The 17,457-nt window shown below is 41.6% G+C and overlaps 1 protein-coding gene across 1 annotated transcript in view; it reads right to left on the minus strand.

The window, feature by feature from the left end:
* PPP3CC (protein phosphatase 3 catalytic subunit gamma) overlaps positions 1-17,457 on the minus strand; it is a 95,235-nt gene that overhangs the window by 19,180 nt on the left and 58,598 nt on the right. The window contains exons 5-11 of the mRNA XM_089658697.1: positions 16,371-16,516; positions 13,217-13,356; positions 13,040-13,117; positions 12,667-12,761; positions 2,867-2,992; positions 1,357-1,434; positions 473-554 (exon numbers count right to left, since the gene is read on the minus strand). Of these exons, the coding sequence (XP_089514823.1) occupies positions 473-554; positions 1,357-1,434; positions 2,867-2,992; positions 12,667-12,761; positions 13,040-13,117; positions 13,217-13,356; positions 16,371-16,516 (745 nt within the window). The remainder of the gene's footprint in view (positions 1-472; positions 555-1,356; positions 1,435-2,866; positions 2,993-12,666; positions 12,762-13,039; positions 13,118-13,216; positions 13,357-16,370; positions 16,517-17,457) is intronic.

The raw sequence follows: 17,457 nt of genomic DNA on the forward strand, positions 1-17,457 counted from the left end.
ACATTCTCACTTGCATTGACCTGCTGCCAAGAAGCTTTTAATTGTTATAGTCATTTACAGAGACTGAAGTAGTTGTGAAGCCCTGGGTCATGTAATCAAAAGGCACTGACTCGTGTAATCAGAAGTCCTTTTTTACTTGCATAATTTCAGCAAACTGAAATCAGGTTAGTTGATGCAGGTCACTGCACTTTGCAATGCTTCTGAGTCCATGCCCTGTATTATTACATAAGCTTGCATGTGTGAGAAAACAGCCTTTCAGTAGCAATGGTTTCCTAAAAATGATTAGCATCACTCTTATCTAGATCACAGAACTTTAAGTGCTACTTTGTCCAAAGGCTGTTTGTGTTTATCAGTCTTCTATATTCTTTCCAAAGCCACAACTACGAATACATTGTTTTATTTTCTATGACATGTGAAGAGTGAGTAGTGGGTATGCTTACAGAGATCAGAGGACACATAACAGCTACATCACCTGAGCACAGAGAATACTCTGGCCATCTTCCCAATCGCTCGGATCTTATTCCGTATGATCTCTTTACGTACAGAGGCGCCAGCTAGAGAAGACCAGAGAATATTATTCTGATGAGGGAGATACTAATGGGTCATTGCTAGTAAAGCTGCATTAAAAAAACTAAAACAAAAAAAACCCAAAAAAAACAAACTTTGGCTTACTGGTGCCTTACAGTTTTAAGAATTTCATGTTAATATATAAAAAGCACCTTTAGCCTACCCTAGGGATTCCTTCAAAATTGTATAAAATGGTTTTTCAATCTTTCTGTGCAATCCCCTGAAATCCCTGTTTATATTGAACTGCAATATATCAGGTAAAAACTGAATTCAGGCTTGTCTCTGTCCTGTAAAGCTAATGCTTGGAAGATCTATATACTCCAGTGGGTTAGTACAAGCAATAGTGCTCACAGGTGGCATTACTATGGTGGTAATCTTAATGCTAAATATGTGCAGCAGTTTGTAAAGTGCTACACAAACTGTTGGCACTATAGAACACCTGTATAATAATAATAAAAATAATAATAATCACTGAATGCCACAGGATACCCAAGTATTGTTGCTAAACATTTGCATCCCTTTAATAGGGATGTTGACCTAAAAGAGTTACCAGAGATTATTTAATCACCATTTATCACATTTCTTTGGCTGTTAGTCTGGAGCTGTTGAAATACTGACGATTATGTCTGCAGATTCTGAACAGCACAATTTGCCACCTCTAAGATGATGCTTTAATATATTACAGCCTATATAAGCAATATCCAGAGCAGCAGAAGTGGCACAGCAAGAGGGGAATGTAATATGGAAATGATAACAAGATAATAGAGAGATGTTCTGTATTTGACTTACTTTCCAGTGTGTCTTCTCCATCGGAGATCAGTTCATCATCCGAGCAGATACTGAGAATATTTACCAGCATCTCAGTGACTGGAAGAGAGAGAACAATGTACAATCACCATCTGATGTCACTTATTATACCCTGAATATGTCATGTATTAACCTTTCCAGATATTAGAACATTAAATGAAAAATTGAGGGACAGTCATGTCTATGTTGCCGTTAGAAAACTAATTTTAATTTCTAAGCTGCACTAGAAACAGGTTCATTGGAATCTGTTAGCTAAGTGCAGCGGACACTTAAAGTGGAACTTTAGGTAAAAATTAAAAAAAGGCGACCATGCTTTGTCTCTTCTGCATTAAAGTCTTTCCCTGCCATGCAGACTCAGCTCACTGTACAAATTCAGCAGTGCCCAATCTGATGGATCTCCCACTCATGTATGGGAGTGACGTCAACCCCGCCTGGCCAATGAAAGCAGCCGGCGATCAGAAAGATGTCAGTGTCCGAGTGGCGAGTTCCGGAAGCCCGCATCTCTGGATCTCTCTGTGACAAGGGAGCGAGCCCGCATATGTGCCCCCATAGGAAGCAGCTTCCTAGGGGGGCACTGGATAAACAAGAGCAGCCAGGAACGCCAGCGGGGGACCATGTAAAAAACCTTAAGCTTTTAGAACCACTTTGAAGTTAACCTGTAATGATAAGGATATGGAGGCTGCCTTTGCCGATTTCCTAGTTGTCATGTTGATTAAGTTGACTTCAGCATTCTGAGAGGACAGTAAGGTAAAGAAGGAAATTGGAGCAGTCATGTGACCGGGGGTGGGCAGGGGGAAAATATTAGAGTTGAACTCTTAAACTACAGGTGACACTTTCATACCAGGAGTGTGCAGCAGGATAGGAGATTCTTCTGGGAGTGTGCAGCGGGACAGGTGACACTTCCAGGAGTGTGCATTAGGACAAGTGACATTTCCAGGGTGTTGAATGTCTGCAACACCAGTCACACCTGGTACAGGCCTGCAAAAGGAACCATAGTGCACAGTGGGGGACCTGATATCACACCCTCAAATGACGGATGTGAAGAGGCTGTAGCACTGCAAGAGAGCAAAGTTTGGAGGAACAAGCAGCAGTACAGGAGCATATAAACCCTCCTTTTTTTTTTTTTAACATGTCCTGATTTATTTATTTAACAAAGCGGGTCACTTTAAAGATTACAATGTGCACTTAGTTCCATAAAGCCGACTTCACATCAATCATCCAGTCAATAAATTCTCCTACACAAGATTCCATGTTCAAAATAAACAAAGGGTCACTGGATTATGTGATCTTTATACTCCTTTAATTAAATCAGTCCATTGTTAACTAGAGGAAGCTATGACACAGTATAATAGCTGCACATAAAGGGCATATTTTTATAGTCATTTGCAGACGTAGCTTGTCATGATTAATAACAACAGAGCTTTGTTCCCAGTGAAAGTCTACATATATGTCTGTCTATCTGTATATATACCCACTTCACTGTGTTTATTACCTTTCTCCCCAACAAAGGGCAAAGACCAAGTGAATACATCCATGAAGTTTGGCAGCCAGTAAGGATGTGGAGAGCAATTAAACTGACGGATGTTCATCACATTATTCTCATATTTGAGCACTGCGGCTGTGAGGAGAGAGGAGAGCAAAGAGATGATTTCACATACATTGCAGACGCCTACACAAACAAGCAGTGCTAGTAGCTGCTTCCAACATGCATACTGCTGGCTGTATCGACTTCGAACGCACACACAAACACATAGTGATGACTCCAACTCCAGCCAAACAAAGACATGCTGGAATAATGTCATTCAGCCACCTATGTGAAACATACACTAAAAAAAGAAGATGACAATAAGGCTGTGGTCCAAATCAACCAATCACATTTAAGATTTTATTTTTTAACCTACATATGACCTTGAAACACCCGCCATTATTCATAAATCCACCCAACAGTTTTCTTGATGAAGACCTGTGCTTGGGGAGGGGGGGGGGGGAGGGTTGGGGGACCTAAGGGAGAATATGTGCTGCTGGCCAAAGGCAAAGTTAAAAAAGAAGAAATGCCTAAAGTTACCAATACAAGGGTCAGTTCTGGTGTTCACACTTGGTGTGGATGGGGGAATCCTCCTCACGGTGTCTTTGTATTTTGACAGCGGGGAGACTTCCCTGTCTTCCTGCTCTCAGAATACACTGATCAGCGCTGTAACAAATTTTCCAGCAGCAATGTTCATGAGCAGTCAACTGGCTTCTCATGAACAGGAACCATATATGGATAGAAATTCAGCTAGTTGCTGCTGAAGTCTAGCTACTGAATTCCTAAAAATGATCCCTCCCTCCTCCTTTTACCTATCCTGCCTTTCTGTACTTACATATGTTTATTTCCTCTCTGGTCTGGTCACATGATCCTGCAGCTTAGGGACTGCTCGATAACTCTTGGGAATTCAGGGAACCATGGCATCACCCATAGGCTCCTATAGCTCAGCCATTGTCGGAGCTCCCTCTTCTCCCCTGCAGCATCCACTCACTGACACAGGGGAACAGGAGCTAAGGGATCACATGACCGGACCAGGGGAATTTTCCCAATGCACATGTTCTTGGAAATGGCTGCTGCATCGACCACAAGCTGGGGACCTGAAAACAGCAGATTAGAAGATATGTAGTCAGCACACCAAATTGATCCACACTTGCTTGAGAAAGGGGTCCTGTGTGGCTCTGAAATGTTGCTACTTTATACTGTAATGTGATCCTTTTAATAAACCATTTTGATGTTATTGTGGATTCCTTGGTGTGCTGGCAACTTTTTCCCATCCACACATTCGATGTGGATGCGGTAATCCTCCCCACTGTACCATTGTAATTTGACAGTGGGGAGATTTCCCACTGTCAGAATACACCGATCATTATTGCAGCCTGTTACCTCTGGTGCTGAACGAGCAAAAATATACTGACAAGGTGGTTAAACAGAAGTTGATTGGTAGATCGACTTCTGTTCAACCACAGTGGCCACACATGGATTGAAATTTCGGCTACTGAACTGGCTGAATTTCAATCCATGTATGGCCAGCTTTAGGCTTTTCTTCCATTTTAAATAAAAGCCAGTTTTTTTTTTTTAGTTTTGAATAGCATAAATTCTCTGTCAGGTTTTTAACGCATACTGTTAGACAGGTTAATTTGGTTTGTTTGCAAGCTGGCTGGCAAGTTGAGCCTGGAATTTTTCTGTTTTGTTGTTTGACATGCGTCGCCCTTCCATGTGCTCTTTGCTGTGAAGGCCAGTTATAGACTGAAGCAGTGGCCATTTTTTGTACTGTTGAATTGTTGGTCAAGGGGGCGCACTGGACACCTTGGCTGCCATTGTGCTACATGGTGGGTGTCCAGTGCGCTCCTGCACCTTTAAGCAGGGGTGGGCTCCCTCAGGTTCACCTGCCATTGGACTATCCATTAAATACATGTGCCTCTACTATGGGGGCTCTTAAAATTTGTAGAGTTAGGAACTACAGAATACAGGGGTGCTGTGAAGAGGCTCTGTAGCTTACGCATGTATTTGCAAATGTGTGCTAACTAAACCCCTATTTTTAACGCATACTGTTAGACAGGGTAATTTGGTTTGTTTGCAAGCTGGGTGGCAAGTTGAGCTGGGAATTTTTCTGTTTTGTTGTTTGACATGCGTCGCCCTTCTATGTGCTCCTTGCTGTGAAGGCCAGTTACAGACTGGGGCAGTGGCCATTTTTTGTTTTATTGCGGTTTGTGTCTCCCATGACATATTCCCATTGTCACTGGATCAGGAAACCCAAATTGTATAGTTGTAACTGGAACAGGAGGTCAGAAGAAATATTCTAATGAAAGCACCTGTTCTGGTAACAAATGTCTAAGAGGGGATTGACCCTAAGTTCAGGTCCTCCCCAATGGGACACTGACAACAAAAAAATTTAAAAAATGACATGAATTTTTACCATCTCCAACTCTATTCAAAACAAGGAGAAAGAGTTTTGTTCAAACATAGAGCACAGGTTCACTTTATGATCCACTGATAACGATCTAGCTCCCGGGGAAGTATACTAGACCTATTTCAGGCTCTTTACTGTAAAATGTGCACATATCCATGTATGTGGATCAGCACATGCCACAGCAGCACGTACTGCTAACCTTGAAAATGGCACTATTAATTAGCTATGAATAGGCTGTCACCAACAGATATGTATATTCACAACGACAGTGCTTTGAGATGAACTCACTGACTCAAATTTAGACACTGTGTGCCTGTTCTTCCAAAAACAGTCTTGTACCTGCCTGAAGGAGAAATACTAAATAATGAATACCATACAAAATTAAAAGAGCTTCTGGTGTTTCTCAAAAATGTTCAGGTCTCAGAAAGCCACTACTAAATGATTGTCTATACAAATCTTGGTACATTAGCCTCACCACATTGGTAGTCAATGAGAAGCAGTCCTGTTACGCTGGTGGTAAGTGGAGCTCTTTATATTGGTGGTCAGGGAAAAGAATGTCCCTCTTCACAGACAGCTAACACAATTATTAGGGTAATTCGTTACTTACCCAAGAAAAGAAAAGCTCCACTGGCCGCATACAGCTAGCTCTGCAGAGCAGCATTGGTGCCAGAACTATACAGGCACCATCAGATGGGAGTTTAATCAACCACTGCTCAAGGAACTCTTTGCAACCTGTGGATGAACCCTTAAGTTCCACAGAACCTTGTTTGAGAATGGCTGCCCAAGAAGAATAATGCCCCCCCCAAAGACATTAACCATGTGACCTTGAGAGTCCAAAACCGAATTATGTGTTCTAAACACCATATACAGTGGGAAAAATAATTAATTGATCCCCTGCAGATTTTGTAAGTTTGCCCACTTACAAAGAAATGAAGGGTCTACAATTTTTTATCATAGGTGTATTCTAAATGAGAGAGACACAATATCAACCAAAATGCAGAAAAAATACATAATACAAAATGTTATAAATTGAGATTCAGTGAGTAAAATAAGTATTTCATCCCCAAGCAAAACCTGACTTAGTACTTGGTGGAGAAACCCTTGTTGGCAAGCACAGAGGTAAGACATTTCTTGTATTTGGTTACCAGGTTTGCACACATCTCAGGAGGGATTTTGGTCCACTCTTTTTTATAGTTCTTCTTTAAATCCTTAAGGTTGATTGGCTGTCGCTTGGCAACTCGAAGTTTCAGCTCCCTCCATAAATTTTATATAGGATTAAGGTCTGGAGACTGGCTAGGCCTCTCCACAACCTTAATGTGCTTCTTCTTGAGCCACTCTGTTGCCTTGGCGGTATGTTTTGGGTCATTGTCATGGTGGAAGACCCATCCACAACCTATTTTCAGTGTTCTGGCTGAGGGAAGAAGGTTCTCATCCACGATTTTACAATGCATGGCCCAGTCCATTGGACCCTCAATGAGGCAAAGTCGGCCTATACCTTTAGCAGAAAAACAGCCCCAAAGCATAATGTTTCCACCTCCGTGCTTGACAGTAGATAGTGTTCTTAGGGTCATAGTCAGCATTTTTCTTCCTCCAAACATGGTGAGTCGAGTTAATGCCAAAGAGCTCAATTTTGGTCTCATTTGACAACAGTACTTTCCCCAAATCCTTCTATAAATTCTTTAGATGTTCATTGGCAAAACGTCAGACAGGCCCATACATGTGCATTCTTGAGGTGGACCTTGTGAGTGCTGCAGAATTTCAAACCATGGCAGCATATTGCGTTACCAAAGGTTTGATTGGTGACTGTGGTCAAAACTGCCTTGAGATCATTCACAAGCTCCTTCCATGTAGTTCTGGGCTGATTCCTCACTTTTCTCATGGTCATTCTTACCCCATGAGGCGAAATCTTGCATAGAGCTCCAGACTGAGGACAAATGATGGTTACTTTGTATTTCTTCCATTTGCGAATAATTGCTCCAACAGTTGTCCCCTTCACCAAGCTTCTTGCTGATGAATTGGAAAAAACTGGAAATATTCCCCTGGGACTTTGATGGCAAAAACCTCAATGAGTATGCAGAAAGTGTATAAAAAGAGAATGTTTATTAAAACACATAAGCATGATAAAACAAATCAATGAGGAAATTGTAGTACAATATTTCCTGTATCATATACAAAACATACACAATGTGCATTGAACCTGACAGTCTATAACACATCAAATGGTCAATGGGCAAGCAACCCAACCAAACTTATACAGTGACGTTGTTCAGACAAATCCAACATGTTTCAGAACTTTGATTTCCTTCATCAGGGATTAAATATGTCAGAATATGTCTAGAAACATAGTAGCATATAAGAAAAACAAACAGTCAGATAACATAGTATCATTTTATGTTACCAATCCATCTGGCCTTAAAGAGGCCTTCAATTTCAAACCTTTCCTGCCTGGTTTCCACTCTGGGGGTTGTAAAAGGGATTTATAATTTTTTATTCATCTCTTCTATTGTGCCATGTTTGTACTATTCTGCATTATTGTCCATGTTTTCTATTTGATGTTTTTTTTCCCCTTTCTGTATTTCAGCAATATTAGGTATTATTTGTATATTTTTTTGTACCATGTTGTTTTTGTCTTCATACTTTTTTTATTGGGGGGTGATGCTCCCACTGACTGTTTGTGGGATGGCTGGATGGGAATTGCCCCTTTTGCTGCCGTCCGCCACCCAGCGTGCCCGGGCCCACCCAGGGGGAGCCTCATGTTTTTCCGGCCTCAATAGAAGGTGCCTGCAGCACCTGTTTTTTCCTCAACAGCGGTCTCTGTGCCCGTCTCTGGAATGTCAGGTGTGTGTGGTGCTCCGATCATATCACGACCGGCTAAGCACGCCGGCGGTCCTGTGTGTGCAGTGGTGTTCCGCACATGCGAGTTGCGTAATTGCGCAGGTGGGCGGAGCGGCTTGCCCATGGGGCCGGGGGACTGCCATTTTGAGGCCATGTGGTATCTAACAGTATGAGGGGGCAGACTTACTTATTTTACTATTCACCAGATGGTTGCTCATTGGTTGGCAGTATTTGACCATCACTATTTATATCATATCTCAGGAACATGCACTCCTCTTGGACAACCCTGAGGTGGTTATATGTGAAACACACAGGCACTATTGGTGAGCATACTATAAATGTATATCTGTCTATGCCCTTTTTACAAGGCTCATTTGTTTGTATACTGGACTAATATATATATATATATATATATATATATATCTTGTACTATTTCCATCTGGGCTGAACCCTTTTTCTTGCCCACCTAGTATAGTACATGCTCTTACTAAGCCATTATGTCAATTGGACTATATACCTAATACATACTCTTATGTGCTCATTAATCTATATTAGATCTTTTCATATGTGGCCTCCATTATACTCGCTATGTCCCCCCATTGGTTGCTGCCAGGTGGTGGATGGAGCTATGGGACGTATCTGCCTGTCCCCTCCCTGATGTGTCAGCGGGTGAATATCCTCATCCAATGTTTCCATTAATACCTGTCATGTATTACTTCATGTGGTGCAATCTGTAAGTGTTTGAGTAACCAGCTATTCCTTACATATTTTTTAAAATGATACTATGTTATTTTACTGTTCATGTTTTTCTTATATGCTGCGGTTTCTAGACCTGACATATTTAATCCCTGAAGGAAGGAAATCAAAGTTCTGAAATGCTTTGGACTTGTCTGAACATATAAGTTTCGTTGGGCTGCTTATTGTACTACATCGAATCTTTTGATTCGTTTTATCATGCTAATAAACATTTTTTTATACTCTTTCTGCGTACTCATTGAGGTTTTTCCCATCAAAGTTCCATGGGAATATTTCCATTTTTTTCTAGTTCATATATATATGGGGATGCTGCCAAAGACAGTTTCATGGGGGGACTCTGTACCATATTGTTTGTTTTTATAGCTTCTTACTGATGGTCTTGTAGCCCATTCCAACCTTGTGCAGGTCTACAATCTTGTCCCTGATGTCCTTTGACAGCTCTTTGGTCTTGCACATGAAGCTGAGGTTTCAATGAAAGAAACAGATTCTGTGGACAGGTGTTTTTTATACACATGAGTTGTTAGGAGCATCTTCTTAAACTGACAGGACTAAGCTGTGTGCCACATGAACACATAGTCAGTCTGTGGAAGCCAGAATTATTGTTGGTTTGGAGAGGATCAAATACTTTTTTTACTCACTGAACTGCAACTCAATTTATAACATTTGTATCATGTGTTTTTTTCAGGATTTGTGGTTGATATTCTGTCTCTATCATTTAAAATACACCTATGATAAAAATTATAGACCCTTCATTTCTTTGTAAGTGGGCAAACTTACAAAATCTGCAGGGGATCAAATTACTATTTTCCCCACTGTAAAGCAGCATAAAAGCTTAGGAATAGGCACATTATCAAATGGAATCAATCTTGTGTGCAAATAGAAGTGAGAGCCAAAATATACCAGCCTGAAAAAATGTTCGCTAGGTACATATGTCTGAAAGACATTCGTTCTTTAACCCCTTCCCACTGGCACCTCCTGGCCCTTTAAGAGTTTCAGAAGCCGGGAGGTGGGACGGGGTTTAGGAATCATGTGACCGCCGTGACGCGTCATCACGGCGGTCACATGATCGGGAAAGGTCCTGATCAAAAGATCAGACCGGGACCTTTCCGTCAGTACCGGACATGTGTGCCGGGACCGTGCAGGGTGGGTGCTCTCAGCACATATGTTTTTTGTTAATTGCACGCAAATGTGCGGCCGCTCGGCGTCTAGGCCCAGACGCCGGGAGGCCACATATTTGTGTGCTGCCGGTGTGAAGAGGTTAAAAAGGGAGCATAAAGTGCAGCCTCAGGATTAAATGCGTCAAAAATGTAGAACAGTGTACATAAAAGTATTGGTCACATCAAATATGTATATCCAGGGACTCCAAATTGTATTCACACAGGACTCCAGAATATATCTGCCTATCTTAGGACAAATCCTGTTCCAATGGCTACTAAGGCAGCAGATGGCAGGTTTGCTCAGGGCACAATTATATGCATAAGACTAACAGTATAGAGATGTCCAGTTAGGATAGCAATCAGGGCTCCCCCACCCCATAGCTCATATGTTGCTTAGTTGGCCAAGCTCTAGAGCATAAAGTCCTCATTGGAATGAGAGTCACACCATACTAATTTGTAGTCATTCAAGGAAGAAAATAAACACTTAGGACAGAGTCCTTGAGGGTAATAATGGATAACAAATGATAAATGTTGACAGCACAATCACATTATCAGCCACAGGCTAACTGTGTGGATGGATGAACTTCTACTGCCAGCAATTTTATTCCATTGGCACCCATGACTGCCTGAATACCGAAACAGTGACTGCACTGAATAGGATGCAGTCACTGCTCAGCCAATAGTTTTCCACCCAGCTTGGTAAATGTTTAAATCTACTTTTGTCAAGCTATGCGGGACTTGCAGGGTCACTCATGACTCAAATTTTGTGCCAACTTTGGCCAGCATTACTGAGGACTAACAGAATAGAATGTGAGACAGGGAACTCTACCAATATCACAGATCAGGGAGGGATACATAGAAACTATGGCATTTTAAAGCAATATTATGTACTATGTTGTTCACTTTTTTCTTATACGCGGTTATGTTTTAGACCTGACATGCTTATTCCCTGAAGGAGTTTCGAAAAGCATTGGATTTGTCTGGATAACATCACTGTATGAGTTCTTTTGAGCTGTTACCATTTTTGCCAGCTGATGTATTACAGACTGTCAGGTTATTCACATTTTGTGTATGTTTTGTATGTATATCATGAACCATTGTATTGGAATTCACTTTATCGAACCTATTGGTTTGTTTTTATTATAATATTCTTTTGCAACAAACATTATTTATATACATTTTATATTTTTGTATACTTACTGTAGTTTTTGCCATATAAAGACCCAGGGGAATACTACTACTTTTTCTTAGTATTCTGTATACAGAGCTTGAGTAATGACCATAAAATTTACAATATGCAAAGTTTATGGAGTGCTCACACTGTTCCTTAGACATATCTCAGACAATGTCTCTTCTGTCCAGGCAATAATCACAATCTCCTATATACAAAGTACAAACAGAGATGACTGCTAGGGGAGTGAATCTGCCTGGGTTCCACTGGGGAACCATTTCCGGAATTTTGCTCAATGAATGAGAACTTTTCGGTGAATCCCACTGATGTTTATGTAGGGGGGAAATATTATTTAATTCTGCCCTTTGGTATGACTATTAAGCAAGCTGTTATCAAGAAAAAGACATGGGAAGCCAGGCACTTCCAAAGGGGATGTTTAAATAACTAAATCAGTATCTCTGCCTAGCTCCAAAATACACCGACAATATGGTTGATGTAGGTCTACCCTTTACAGAAAGGAGGCTAGGTTATCTATTCCTACAGATTATTGGCTTATGTGACTCTGCTGACCAGGGCCAAGCACTATGACCTGTTTTATACTGTAGGTTGTTGATTATTTCTGGCAGCAAACCGTCAAACTTTGTGAATCCTGAAGTTTCATTGCAAAAATATGGTAAAAGCAAATCTAAATCTTATCCCTAGTGACAGCACAGTACATACACAATAACATTTAAAGTAGAACTAAAGGCAAAACTTTTTTTCGTCTCAGAACCAGTCAGATTTCTAGTGCTGTTTGTGCACGAAGATTCACCCTCTCCATCTGTCCTGTATACTGACAGTGAAAATAAAGCCAAATTTTGGTTTGTCTCCAGAACAGGGGATAGAGGGGATATCTTCCAATGGTGACAATCAGGGATTCTTTCACTTTGAAGGGATTTCCTCTCACTTCCTATTTTGGCGATGGGACAGGAAGTGTCCACAATGAGATTATAAAAAAAAACAAAAAAAAAAAAAACAAACAATTGACTGGGGTTATAACTTTCCCTTACTCTATCCAAAATAGAAAAAAAAAAAAAAAAGTTTTGCCTTTAGTTCTACTTTACCATCCTGAACAATGTGCCACCTTACTGCAGTTAACATCTTTACAAAGTTGGCACACTTATAGCAAGAAGTGCAGAAAACATCCCACCCAGCTATTGGTCATCAGTGAGAGTCTCAAACATCAGTCACTGTCTTCATTCTTTTGCATGGCATAGGTAATAATGAAAGTACCTAAAGTAAAATGTTTTGGCTGACTACTGGCACAGTTTTATTAGTCATGCAGAAAAGAGTAGTCTCTTGTATTGGCCACTATATTACGGCATTCTGTTTTTATTTCATAACAAGTAGGAAGGTCCCTTTAACTATAAAATGCACACAAGCCAGATATCCCTCTAACCTTTGTTGTTGTATACATCAAGGTAATTCGGTGCAGAGAAAATGGTGATGAGAGATGGAAAACCAGTTGTCTGACTCTTTCGATACATCCGGTAGCTGCAGATTGAAAGAGAAGCATGATATTGGGTGTATAGCATGCATCACCATGTAACTCTGCATCACTGTCCATCTTCTATGGCAACCACTGCACTGATGCTTTCTGATTAAACAAAAGAGTGCACACATTTCTTTATAGCTATTGCTGATCTCTGCAACTACACCTCTTATCTGTCCTCCCCTCCCTATTTATTTAACATCATCCAGAGAGGAAACCACAGTATGACGTGATGGCATATTTTCTCTGCCAGATAACAATAGGAAGGGAAAAACATTACCCAGCATCCTGTGCTTCATGGGCCCGGATCACTGACAGGAGGTTGTTGCTCTGCAGGAATTCACAGACAGCAGGATAGCTAAAACACAGATATCATATTAATTAAATATGATAGGAATTATTTTTAAAATTCAACAGTAAACTACATGTAATACATGCTGAGTACCAAGACAGTTACCTGTAGAAATAGGAGCAACCACGCACTGTGTTGTGGGTGAAGTGCTCCAGTGTCTTTTCATTGCCGTAATCCTCAGCAGGGTCAGACCATAGCAAATCACACATGGGGCCGAAGGCGGGCGGCTCCTTGAATCTGTCTAACTGATGAGGTGGAGAGAAAAAGGAGATAGCGGAATTAGGGTAGTATAGGCAAAACATCAATCCCATGAGACAAACCCTCCCCTTTCCCAGAATTGTTCTCAGTACCCCTATCCTGTTTCAGCAGCAAACAATCCACTGTCCAAGAGGCAGCACTGTTTTTACTGGCTATAGCACCTAGACCATACAAGAGATAAAAGACGCGAGGTCTTAGTTATTGGATTCTGTTAATCATTATGATATCTCCTGTTCTTATAATAGTCTCATTTAGACATATGCAGAAAAAAAAAATGTGTTTAGATTCTTTAAATCATTTAATTAAATTAGTTTTCAAAATGTGTTTAGTTTTGTTTATTCTTTTCGAATTTGATCTCAATTTTCCAAATTCGGTTGAACTGAATTAAATTCAACTAAAACCAAAAAAAGTATCAAAATCGATTTTATTCTATTCGGAATTTGAATTTTGTAAGAGTTAATTTCCATTTTATTCTGTTGTTTTTCTCTTTTCTATTATTTTAATTTCTATTCTAATCTATGCTTTTATTATCTATTCTGTTTTTCTCTATTCTTTTCTACTCTAGTCTTTTTTATTCTATTTCATTCTATTCTTTTATTTTCTACTCTATTCTCTTCATTTTCTGTTTTATTCCATTCTTGTTTGCAAATTCAATTTTGAATTTGATTTGAATTTCGGACAAAATATTTCAGATTTGTTTAAATTCATTACTATTGTAATTCAGATATATCCGAATCTCTAAATATTTAAAAATTTGTCCAAATTTCGATTCGTAATGAAACGACCCACATGTCTAGTTACACTTCTGCTAGCAGGGAATAATGGCCAGGCTTACCCAGACTCAGACCCTTAAAGCAGAACTTCACTCTCTCAATCAACATTGACTTTTTTTTAATTCCGGCATTAGGAAATAGATCAGAGGGTATATCACAAGCATTATTTTTTATTTAGCAATTTTTCTTGAAAAAGCAAGGTGAAGAACAATATACCGTATTTTTCGCTCCATAAGACGCACTTTTTTCCCCCCAAAAAAGGGGGGAAAATGTCAGTGCGTCTTATGGAGCGAATATAAAGCAGCCGGTCCGGTATTTCTGCCGCCACCATGTCAGAATACCGGGCCGGCCGCTCAGCTGTTCTCTCCTGCAGGGCCTTACCTGTTCCTCGCTCCAGCGCTGCACAGTCTTCCCGCGCTGGCTTCTGTGACAGCCGGGTGCCCACTGCGCATGTGCTGCGCTTTGTGAATTATCCGGTGTCTTCTGGGACACATGACAGGTCTTCTCGCGCAGGCTTCTCGCGCATGCGTAGTGGGCACCCGGCTGTCACAGAAGCCAGCCCGGGAAGAAGAAAGGAAGGACAACTCCGCGGAAGTGGGAGCGGGTACCTGTCAAATTCAGGTACCCGCTCCCCCTCCCTCCCCAAAGGTCAGCAGTCTCTGGTCATTCCCTGCACTGTCTGCAGTCTCTGGTCATCCCCTGCACTGTCTGCAGTCTCTGGTCATCCCCTGTACTGTGTCCGCAGTCTCTGACCATCTCCTGTACTGTGTCTGCAGTCTCTGGTCGATCCCTGCACTGTCTGCAGTCTCTGGTCATCCCCTGCACTGTGTCCGCAGTCTCTGGTCATCCCCTGCACTGTGTCCGCAGTCTCTGGTCATCCCTTGCACTGTGTCCGCAGTCTCTGGTCATCCCCTGCACTGTGTCCGCAGTCTCTGGTCATCTCCTGCACTGTGTCCGCAGTCTCTGGTCATCTCCTGTACTATGTCCGCAGTCTCTGGTCATCTCCTGTACTGTCCGCAGTCTCTGGTCATCTCCTCTACTGTCCGCAGTCTCTGGTCATCTCCTGTACTGTCCGCAGTCTCTGGTCATCTCCTGTACTGTGTCCGCAGTCTCTGGTCATCTCCTGTACTGTGTCCGCAGTCTCTGGTCATCTCCTGTACTGTGTCCGCAGTCTCTGGTCATCTCCTGTACTGTGTCCGCAGTCTCTGGTCATCTCCTGTACTGTGTCCGCAGTCTCTGGTCATCTCCTGTACTGTGTCCGCAGTCTCTGGTCATCTCCTGTACTGTGTCCGCAGTCTCTGGTCATCCCCTGTACTGTGTCCGCAGTCTCTGGTCATCCCCTGTACTGTGTCCGCAGTCTCTGGTCATCTCCTGTACTATGTCCGCAGTCTCTGGTCATCTCCTGTACTGTGTCCGCAGTCTCTGGTCATCCCTGTGCTGTCCGCAGTCTCTGGTCATCCCCTGTACTGTGTCTGCAGTCCATTGGTTCAAAATATTTTTTTTTCTTGTTTTTCCCCTCTAAAACCTAGGTGCATCTTATGGTCAGGTGCGTCTTATGGAGCGAAAAATACGGTAGGTTTTTCTTTTAATTAAACATAAATTAAGGCCTTATGCACACAGCTGCTCCTAAACTGACACCCAAACACCAAACGCTGCTAAACTCGCCTACACTAGTTTGAAAATTTTAATGCAGATTTTCTCCTGTCAGGAGAAACAGCATTTATAATAAACCAGTGTCTTATTCTTTATTATGTCACTCTACCAAAAACTGACATTTCCATTTTGTGTTGATGGTAGTGGGTTGAACCAATGACTAGCTTCATAAATATCTAGAGGACTCCAATAGTAAGAGCTGTCCACTTGGCAATGTCATTGCAAGGAAGTCCAACTCTTATTAATGGATTCTCAGTATATTTCACATAAAGAATGCAGCAAGGGGAGTGTGACTCGCCTGGCTTCAGAGAATTCTGGGTAGTGTTTTACAATGGATTCCCATGAACTCGCAAGCAGGAAACTGTTCCTCACCTGACCACCAATGATGCTGCAACATCTCAGTGGTATGTTTGTATATGATTTTTGAAAGTTGCATTTTAATTTTCCTATCAGCAGCGAATTTTGCATGTGTGAACTTCTAAAATGACCGATTGCCAATAATAGGTGTACACGTTCATCCACAGACTATTGTGGCCACATATCCACTGCATTACTCAGAATCAGTAGGGACTCACCTTTCTTATGTCATCCAAGCAGGTGATTTCTGGAGATAGACCTCCGTGCACACACAGGAACTGCTGGTTAAGCAGAGCTGCCAGAGGGAGGCAGTCAAAGGCATCCATGCAGGAGTCGTACACTCGCTCCGAGTACTTAATCTTACCTGAAAGGATAGGATGGGGTGGGATAGTTAGAAAAATTTAGACAGTTTGAACGATATCACAAGAGCAGCCATCTTCTACTGCACAGGAAACTAGAATCTCATCCTGGGTCGTTTACTTTCCTTTTGCTTGATCTGATTTGGCAAACTATAATGGATTTTTAGGTAAACATTTGGTTCCCTGCTATAGATGGGAGAAGATTAGCAGACAATACCTGCAACATGTTCAACACAAGACAGTCACATAAGAATAGGCTTGAAAGTAGGCACTACCCACCGACCCATGAATGAATGAATGGTCATGTGGTAAGCCATATATGTCAACTTCCTTGCAATATTTCACTGCAACAGCAAATGATAGTTATAGTAGAATAATATTATTCATCACATCTAAAATTTTGGCAACACTGTAAAAAATTGGCTAGCTAATATAAACAACACAGACACAGATCACTTCCATGCATGCACACAAAGTCTGAGTAATAGCAAATTAAATTTAAGCATTTTTTTTTTACCCTCCCCACAGGAAGTGGATGGCAAGATGCTGGTCATTATTCAACTAGGGACAGGGCCCCATTTGGTGAAGGACCACACTTGGTAACATGATAGGGGGAATTTCACCAGCGAAGCTGGGCAGCACCACTTTTTATTGCAGACATTTCTGAGGTGCGTAGAGACTAACATGGAGATGGATTGAGTGAGTCATCTTTATCAAAGTGTTTTAGGAATAGTCTTTTTTTTTTCCTCTTCACCCCTTCAATGTTTATATTAAACTAGTAAACTCCAAAAAAAAAAAGACCCCCTAGGTGGTCGAAGGCCCCTTTTACACGGGCGTTCAGTCTAGATCAGTGTTTCTCAAGTAATGGGTCACGACCCAAAAGTGGGTTGCAACCAGGGGTGGACTGGGCCCCGGGGCAAGTGCCCCCCAGGCCTCTATGGCTGGC

This window comes from Staurois parvus, unplaced genomic scaffold (assembly GCF_062004578.1).
Source record: "Staurois parvus isolate SC_StPar_1 unplaced genomic scaffold, SC_StPar_1.0 ptg001090l, whole genome shotgun sequence".
Classification (NCBI taxonomy): domain Eukaryota; kingdom Metazoa; phylum Chordata; class Amphibia; order Anura; family Ranidae; genus Staurois; species Staurois parvus.